This window comes from Ceratotherium simum, chromosome 13, assembly GCF_057802395.1.
Source record: "Ceratotherium simum simum isolate JZ-2026a chromosome 13, ASM5780239v1, whole genome shotgun sequence".
NCBI classification, from domain to species: domain Eukaryota; kingdom Metazoa; phylum Chordata; class Mammalia; order Perissodactyla; family Rhinocerotidae; genus Ceratotherium; species Ceratotherium simum.
In genome coordinates, this window is record NC_141912.1 from 53,184,312 (window position 1) to 53,194,147 (window position 9,836).

General features: G+C 41.0%; 1 protein-coding gene across 1 annotated transcript in view; it reads left to right on the top strand.

Annotated features, from left to right (window-relative positions):
* Positions 1-8,468, top strand: part of LRRC1 (leucine rich repeat containing 1) — a 124,178-nt gene extending 115,710 nt beyond the window's left edge. Inside the window, exons 12-14 of the mRNA XM_004424009.3 lie at positions 3,510-3,682; positions 5,185-5,321; positions 6,950-8,468. Coding sequence (XP_004424066.1) covers positions 3,510-3,682; positions 5,185-5,321; positions 6,950-7,108 — 469 coding nt within the window. The 3' untranslated portion in view covers positions 7,109-8,468. The remainder of the gene's footprint in view (positions 1-3,509; positions 3,683-5,184; positions 5,322-6,949) is intronic.
* Positions 8,469-9,836: the final 1,368 nt, after the last annotated feature.

Consider the following 9,836-nt stretch of genomic DNA (forward strand, 5'->3'; position numbering starts at 1 on the left):
GAGGAAGTAACAGACAGATGGAACACTGAGTTGTAGGAAGTCTTCACCCGTAGATGAGGTTAGTATCACGCTGATCAGTGGGCGTTCATAGTTGTTAAATGAACCTGACGGTGCTGTTGCTGTGGCGGGTCAGAGGTGGGGAGGCCACTTCAGGTCGGGTTGGTCGTGGATGTAAGTGGAAACGAGAGGCTCACGGTTTGGTTATTCATTTGCTTGAGTCCTTGTACCGTTGATGTAAATAGTAACCACAGGCTTTTTATTTCTGGGGGGAGGTAGTCCTAAATAGAACACGGAGATGTGTACAAATGGGGCTGTGGTTTCTTGTGTTGATTCTGTAGTGTACGGAAGGTACCAGAATAAACCAAAAGTGTATTATTAACTCCTCTGGAAAGCAGGAATAGATATATTTTTAATCTATTTTCCGACTTGTATGGGTGATGGTTCACCCAAGAGAGACAGAGGAGTGTGTGTCTTTTTCCCCAGGCCCCAGGAAGGTCAGCCCAGCCTGCGGAATCTCTGTGCAGACTGGGCAGAGACAGGGCCTTTTTTCTCTTTGACAGCACTGGGAACACCTCTGTCCACAAGACGCCCGTGAACTAGCTCACTGTGGGGTGTACTCAGTCAGCAGCAGCCATATTTAGCTGGCACTTGGATTCTTTGCAGGAAAACTGGTGTTTTAGACAACTCATTAATCTCACGTAGCTTGGTTGAGTGTGATTATAAAATTTGTTGTTATAGAGTCTAGTAATTTATTTGAGCTTTTCCCATATGATTTGTCGTCCTTAGAAGCTGTTATTTATTATTGATGCTCTGGTTAGCCTTTTATTTATACCTTTGCTTTAGCATTTAGCCGGGAAGCCAGTTATTAGTCTGAGAAGGTGTGATAACCATGTTGGAGTATCTGTGTTTTGTGCCAGCTGTCAAATCTTGATTTTTTTTTTTCCTTTATGCGCTCATGATTAAGAAAGTTAGAGATGCTGACTGTAGATTTCTTGGCCAAGACCTTGAAACCTTACACATTCTGGAGGATGTTAGCTTAACTCCTTTTTAAAAAGAAATAGGAACAAACTTTCAAAGGAAATTATCCTTTTATTCAGTAAAATGAAACAGAGTTTGTACTTTAAGCTTTCATGGTGTGTTACAATATTCTTTTAATAAATCCCTGTTACAGTGCCTGGCAAATACATGTCTCATGTCTTGAACTTCCTTGCATTTGAGTGTGTGTGTGTGACAGCCTTTGGGAAGAGGGAGAAATAATTTGTTGTTTAAGCATGAGAGATTTTACTTTCTATCCCACTCAATACCTCAGAATAAGGAGCAGTGGAGTCGTGAATTAACTGTTCCCTCAGATCTCCTCGGGCGTCCTTCTCATGCTATGAGCGTATTACTGCACTGGGTGGATTCTCAGATTTAAAGTACGTATTTCGGGGCCGACCCTGTGGCATAGTAGTTAATTGTGCGCGCTCCGCTGCTGTTGGCCCGGGTTCGGATCCCAGGCGCGCACCAACACACTTCTTGTCAGGCTATGCTGTGGCAGCGTCCCACATAAAATGGAGGAAGATGGGCACGGATGTTAGCTCAGGGCCAGGCTTCCTCAGCAAAAAGAGGATTGGCAGATGTTAGCTCAGGGCTGATCTTCCTCACAAAAAAAAAAAAAAAACCACCATTTCTCAGCCAATTTGGCTCTCGTTAGTGAAATACTGTAGTGTGTAATCATAGAGTCTTTTCAGGAGTGCTTTAACGTATACGGTTCTCATGGAAGATTTAATGTCAGAACCTGACTCCCACATAAGGTGCCATTCCACTGCACTTCCCCAGTATGCGTGTGTGGGTGGATCAGCCTTTTCTGAACTCATTGTTAGGAAAAGAAGGTATTTTCTATCTCCATACCGAGTACATTGGAAATCTTTTGCAAAACATATTAGTTGTTCTTATGAAAAGTTTGTTAATGCATTTGTTAATATTTATGCACTCTTTGGTAATTTTTTACTTCATTTGTTAAAGTAACTTAACCAGTTTGTGCTTGCACTTCACTTAGACTAGTTTTACAATATTGGAGTACAGCTTCTCTTCACATCTCTACATAGAATTCCAGTTTGTTTCTCATAAGTCTGTCAATTCAAAATGGTATATATGTGTCTGATCATGCAATATGAATCTGTTGGTGAGCTGTGTAGGTAGATCTCCCACATATGTTAACTGGATATAGATGTACAATTTCATAAAAGAAAGAACCCCAGGAATATATGCTGTCATATAATTTCTTACAGAATTAATGGGCCAGAGATTTCTTTTAAGAAAATATGCCTCATATGGTAGTTAACAAAATGTGATTAGCTTATGAAGCTACTTCTAAGATTGATCCATAATTTAATATGTGAAGCCATCCTTAGAATAAAAATACTTGACCAAATGTAACCTTAGGTTCTTTAAACCTTAAATTCCTGGTATCTACAGAGATTCACTTGTTTTCAAAGTGAATTAGTAGACTTGCGTAAAGCATTGGTTTTTACTAAAGCAGCGTTTTTACCCTCCGCACTGGTAGCATTTTGGGCCAGGCAGTTCTCTGTTGTGGGGCTGTCCTATGCGTTGTAGGATGTTTAGCAACATCCCTGGCCTCTACCCACTAGATGCCACCCTAGAAATGTCTACAGACATTGCCAGATGTCCCCTAGGGGCAAAATCGCCCCTGGTTGAGAACCACTGCACTAAGTCATCTTTGGCAAGTACCAAGTACGTATGATTTCTGGAGGTGGTCTTTACTGAATAGATTTAACTGGTTGCAGCCAATCTGTTGAATATTTGTGCAAACAAAAATAAAAGTAATCTTTAGGTGTCACATTACAGATTTTAAAGTGCTTTAACATATACCATCTCCTTTGAAACTGAAACAATCTGATCTGGATATTAATTATCACGTAGGAGTCTGAGAAGTGGGAGCTTCTAGAAACTGAAAGATAAAAGTTTAAAATGGAATACCTAAAATAATCTCCCTAGAGAAAGCAAATGGAGTGCATGAAAAAAAAATTTTGATCTTTATTTTAACTGCAAATTAGACTCTTCGGCACCCCGAGCATCTCCTCCTCCTCGTCTTGAAAACAGGCGATCCCACGGCTTCGTACTAGCCCTGTCCGTGAGGCCGTTGCCATTAACTTAGTAAGGCCTCCGGCTTCTGGGTCCTTCCACAATTACACTGGCTTTTTTTTTTTCCTCTTTAAATTGAAACCTTCTAGTACAAGACTGACTAGTGTGTTCTGTAATTCCCTCCTTTTTTTGCCCTGAGGCCTGGAGGTGCTAATGAGAGAGGCGGGAGCAGAAAAGGGAAGCTCGGAACCTGCTGAAGAGTCTGCTTGCAAAGAGCAAATCAAGTGTCTTAAAAACATAGTGTTTTTTTTCATATTGACCCCAATCCCAACAGGTTGTTTTTAATTTTTTTTCTGTTTTTATTGACAGGAATTGATTTAATTGCAAAATTTGAGGCTCTGATGTCTCCTTTTGTTTGACATTAGGTTGTTGCACCTGCCTTTATCCCTAACCACCTTGAAGTTGAAGGCTCTGTGGTTATCTGACAACCAGTCCCAGCCTCTGCTCACGTTCCAGACAGACACAGACCACGCCACAGGAGAGAAGGTTTTAACCTGCGTCTTACTTCCTCAGCTGCCTTCTGAACCTACCTGCCCAGGTGAATTTAAGGACAGTGTTCACATGGCCACGAGAATTAGTAGGAGCTAATATCTGTCCTTAAGACCGCTTACTCCCACAGGTGACTGTGTTTTGTCTAATCTGCCCCGAGAGCCAGCCCAGGTGAGGTCATAGTGGGTCTCCTCTGGGAAAGTTCACCTTTGCATCTTTGCAGAACAGGTGCCGCTCAGACTTGTTTATCGTGTCTGAAATTCCTTAAATAGCATTCTGGTTTTGAACTGTAGCTGAGGCTAAAAATACAAATACTCCTAATAAAGGTAATAGCGTCATTTAAAATCCAAACTGATCATTTGGAGGATTAGTGTGGAATACCAGTGGCAAACTGTTTTTAAGCCAGAGAGTTGTTTTGAGTCATTGTACCTTTGTTTTGTAAATTATGTGTGGTTTTTACTGAATTTTTTTTTTTTTTTACTGAATTTTTTTTTTTTTTTTGTGAGGAAGATCAGCCCTGAGCTAACATCCATGCCAATCCTCCTCTTTTTGCTGAGGAAGACTGGCCCTGAGCTAACATCTGTTGCCAATCCTCATCCTTTTTTCCCCCAAAACTCCAGTAGATAGTTGCATGTCATAGTTGCACATCCTTCTGGTTGCTGTATGTGGGGCGCGGCCTCAGCATAGCCAGAGAAGCTGTCGTCAGTGTGTGCTCGGGATCCGAACCCGGGCCATCAGTAGTGGAACTTAGCGGTTAAGCTTAAGCCACGGGGCCGGTCCCTATGTTTGGTTTTTAAAAATATGCACACCAACATCAAATTGCTATTATAAGTCCTTTGTGGAGAGCTGGTTTTGATAAAAGAGAACTAGAGTGCTCTGGGAGAATGGGAGAAAGCCACCTTGCCAATCCCAGCCTTGTTAGATGAGCTTTTAAGACACCAAAAGAAAAATGTGGTAGAGTGTGTTACTAAGAAAAGTGCTAGTGGGACCGGCCTGGTGGCATAGTGGTTAAGTTCGTGTGGTCTGCTTCAGCAGCCTGGGGTTCACAGGTTTGGATTCCAGGCATGGACGCGTGCTCTGCTTGTCATGCCATGCTGTGGCAGGCATCCTACATATAAAGTAGAGGAAGATGGGCACAGATGTTAGCCCAGGGCCAATCTTCCTCAGCAAAAAGAGGAGGATTGGCAACAGGTGTTAGCTCAGGGCTACTCTTCCTCACCAAAAAAATAAATAAAATAAAAAAAGAAAAGTACTAGTATCCAACACGTGTAGCCTCATCACTGTCATTAGAAAGTTTTTGAAGTTAGTGTATAGAAAAGAATCATGGAAAAGGACTCTATAAATTATTATGACATTCTGTAATGAAATATTAAACATATTATTTTGGCGGGTTTTTTTGTATGATTTCAAATAGAATTATGCATCATTGGAAAGAAAAGGCAACCCTGTCTCAGGCCTTTTTCTTTTGGTTTTTAATTTTTTGAATTACTACCTAGCAGTTGCCAATCACATGAACCTACTGCCCTGCTGATGTGGTCTTTGTCACAACAGAGAACCTGCCTCGCTGTGGAGCTCTGGAGAGCTTGGTGAATGATGTCTCTGATGAGGCCTGGAATGAGCGTGCAGTGAACAGAGTCAGTGCAATCCGATTTCTGGAAGATGAAAAAGATGAGGAAGACAACGAAACGGTAAGGAAATGGAGATTATTGGCCTCCGTGGAAGTTCAAAATTTAAAAGCCTTCCAAGATTGAGAATGGCACCTAATAAGGATTTCTTTTATTTTCAAATAGTCTGTTCTCTGTTTCGCCTTCAGCATTTAAGAATTGTTTTGTAGAACACACAACTAGGTACTTCTAGGTGCTGATTCACCAATCCATATGGCAAATGGCACTTTTGGTTTTTTTGTTTGAACAGTTTGTAGTGGTGCTTTTTCCTTAATTGTGATAGTTTCCCCTCCTGCCTGCACTGTTTTCTTAAAATTGATTGGGAATTTCTTCTTTTCTATTGTTCCTGGTGAAATAAGTCTCTTCCCGCCCTCTACCCTGTTTCTAGCTGTACCGTGTTGACTTTTTTCACATTTCATGACGTGACTTAGCTTGCCTTCTCTTATACCAAACCTCTCTCTCTTTCTCATGTAACCATTCTTCTTGTCACCCCCATGCAGGGTGCTTGTGATCTTAGTTGGATTACTTTACAAGTTTTCATTCAGAAATCAGAAACAGATTTGTAAGAACCGCTCAGTCTTCCTTTCATCCACACTCGAAAGTGTCCCAGCCCTCCGACATCTCCAGGAGTCAGTGACAGCTCTTGAACCTTCCTACAAGTTGACTTTGGCTCCTTCAACTCCTTGCACAAATTGAGATTTTCATAAGCAGAGCTTAGAAGGAGTGCTCGAAGCCCTCAAAACAAAAGGAGGTTTTTAAATTACCATCCGTAATCTTTGTTATTCCAGCTGTCACCAAAGGGATTTTATCCATTTACAGTAGGAGAGTGGAAAATAGAAATTAGGTATGTCAAAATGACTTCAACATAACGACTCTTTAATGCTTACCTCGCAGCTTCTCAGGGTGGGATTATTTCCCCAGTTACCTCACTGTTTCAACAGTGCTCTTATTTTATTAACCTCCTTTAGCTCCTCCTGAAATTCCTGGACAGACCATTTAAAAGATGTAAATGCTGTTTTACTAGCTAAAGAGCATGTAACACATTAAATAACGTAATTTAAAAAATATTGCCCATATTCTATTACTTCGCTTACAGTACTGTGGTCTTTATGAGAATAACGTGGACTTTCTTCCGTAGGTCACATAAATAGCACACACAGCCGCAAAATAAGAAAAGAGTCCTTCTCTCTCTCCTCCCTTTATCTTCACCTCCCATGCCTCATGGATTAAAGGAAGACAGAACCACTTCATGTAATAGTAGAACATTATAGTGATTTTAATTTAGAATTTTTTACCCTTTATCTTTTTCTTCCTCTACACTCCATAATTATATGTGGTAAATTGTTTAGTTTTTTCTTACTGTTCATGCAGCTTTATTTTTATCTTATACTAATCTCATATTTTAAAAATTATTCTTTTATTCTGAAAGTAATCCTTCTCTCGTGACTAAATACATGTGTGCGACACTTTGATCTTCTGTTAACTAGTAAGCAGTTGATAAATGCCCATAGCTCCAGAGAAGGCTTTTCCGCCCACCCTAACTCATAATCTCCGAGAAGGTAAGACAGTATTGGAATGAACCGCCACGAAGCTGTGAGTTGGAAATCGTAATGGACTAAAATCAAAACACTCAGTCCATTGTTTGTTTTTAGAGAACGCTTCTGAGGCGAGCCACTCCACACCCGGGGGAGTTAAAGAATATGAAGAAGACGGTGGAGAGTTTACGGAACGACATGAATGCTGCTAAAGGACTGGATTCAAACAAAAACCAGGTCAATCATGCCGTTGACCGAGTGACCACTTCTGTGTAGAACGTCACCTCCGGGCTTTACCTCCCGTGTCTTCCCCTGCTGTTGAGATGTTCCCGTCGACTTCTGAGGAGCCTCCTGCAGTCCTTGGTCTTCAGTGGAACCTGCACACCGTGTCCCCAAGTGACGCATGGGGACGCTGCCCTCTCCGAGGAAGTGCCTTACTCAGATCTGTCAACCAGACTTTGCACCCGTGATCTCCTGGCGCGATTTTTTTCTCCCTAAATTTCCGCTGTTTGTAATAAGTAGAATACACTACTGTAAACATCTGACCTTTGTTTTTGTCTTATGTTGAGGTACGGGAGAGCAGGAAGGGGAATTTTTATCCTCCTCCCTCCCATCAAATGCTGGGACATTTTGAACCCAAGTTCTCTTGGACCTACTGATGAGAGAGAGTTTTATGTATGGGGAAAAATTGATACTTTTTTTTAAACCTTTCTTTGGCAGCTCAGATGGTGTAAATTTAAAAATTTTGTATAGGTATTTCATAACAAAAAATATGTATTTCTTTTTTGTTTTATCTTGAAAACGGTACATATTTTAGTATTTGTGCAGAAAAAAAAAACAGTCCTAAAGTATGTGTTTCTATTTGTACCATCCACTTGTGCCTTACTGTATCCTGTGTCATGTCAAACTGGCTGTACACAGTGGCATCCTTGAGCAGTGAGATGAGACCAGGAATGTGGTACTTTTAAAGCAGTGTTGGATTTTAATCAGTAATCTACCTGGTGGATTTGTTTTTAACCAAAAACAAGAGTTATCACCGATTTGTAAATTATATCATTTGATTTTTTTTTTAAAAGATGAACCAAAGGGTTAGACTGCTAACGTTTCATTTCTTACACTTTAACTTTTCATGAATGAGTTTCTTAATAATGAGTACAGTGTCTGATTATACCTACTCAGAAGGTATGTGCCATTTGTAAAATAAAATAGAGCAGAAAAGCACAAAAAGAGAAAACTGATTCAGAAATTTGGTGGGTAAAATACATTATGTACTGCAAAAGAAAGAATGATTTTTATTGAAGAAAGTTTTAAAAGTTTTATATCGAGATATAAAACCACAATAAAGCAAAATAACCTGCAACCATATTAGAAATGTTGCTATCTTTACAAGTGCAATTTAATTTGTAAATAGAGTTTGAATCAAAGTGTAACAAAATATTGCTTCAAGTTTTAATTTTAAATCTGCTAATTTAAGGGATGTGGGATATGTTCTGGTGTGTTTCTATTGATTTCCTTTTTTTTGTATGATGTGATAAAAGAAATGAACGGTGCCAGTCACTGTGGTGTCGAGGAAAACCACGTGGTTGGTTTCTTGTTTTCTCTCCATGAAATAAAGTCACCCTGGACATTAGCCATACAGCTCTTTAAAATTAATTATCACCTGTGTGTTCTTATGACAGTAGGCAACTGAGTTCTTTGACAATGTGCTTCCTTCCATTAAATATCAAACCACTGGTCAGTGTTGAGTGACCTGCCTGTGGGACTTGCCTTCTCTCGTCCTTGCCCCACAGGACAGAACCCGGAACTGCCTTCAGCTCTGGCTCACGACTTCGGATTGTGGCTGTCTGGCCAGTTGAACTCCTTAGAAACCTGGTTTCCACCAACCAAATACGATGCCTTCTTTTACTACCATTCACTTGCTTGTTGAGTTCACTTGGCCTTTTAGGTGGTTTGTATATCTCTATTTTAAAACTGTTTATTGATAAAGTACATGGCACAGCAGTGGTGTTTGGCCAGTCAGTTTATGTCTTCTACCCTAATTTGTGGGAACCTATTTTCTTTTCTCCATTTTAAGATTGTCGCATACTCTGTTTTGTTTTATCAAGATGATGCCACTAACTCTTGGGCTGATGGGTAAGCAAATTGGTTTTATTTAAAGAGAGTCATCTTGGGCCGGCCCTGTGGCTTAGCGGTTAAGTGCGTGCTCTCCGATGCAGGCTGCCCGGGTTCGGATCCCAGGCGCGCACAGACGCACTGCTTCTCCGGCCATGCTGAGGCCGCATCCCACATACAGCAACTAGAAGAATGTGCAACTATGACATACAACTATCGCCTGGGGCTTTAGGGGATAAATAAATAAATAAATAATTTAAAAAAAAAAAAAAAAGTCATCTTAACTCTGAAGAACGAATGAACTTCCAGTGTGTTTTTTGTTTGTTTTCCTATAAAGCCCACCCTTTACCACTTTTTCGTGCCTTTAGTGGAATAGAGGTGGACACAAAAGTGTGTGTGTTTAAATTTTCCTAGGAAATTTTATGTTCCTGATGATTTGTTTCCTTGGGCCTATCTCCTTTCCTTCACATTCACCTGGGTTTTTTTGTGTTTTTTGTTTTCAGTTCTGGGAATTTAGTTTGTTTCCCCTTCCTTGAGAGGGAAAAGTTACTTTCATCTCATTCGTTTATTATGGGTGACACCGCCATGCTCTTTGCCTTCAGGATGCTGGGACCAGACGTAGGCTTCATGATGGAAACAGCACCAGCCCACTGGACCGGCTGGAGAGCATGCCAGCCTCTCCAAGAGGCCTCTCGTTAGTCATCAGGAAAACTACGCAAGAGGATGCCATTCCCCTGTGAGGCCGCTGCCAAAAGTAGCTGACCTTTTCCTAGGGGAGCGTGTAATACAGCATTGTCCTCCCCCTGGCCCCCAGGCGGGCCCCTCCTTTATGAAAGCGGGGAGTACAGTGCCCGGTCCGTTTGTCTTTGGGAGTGACGGGAAAAGCAGGAAA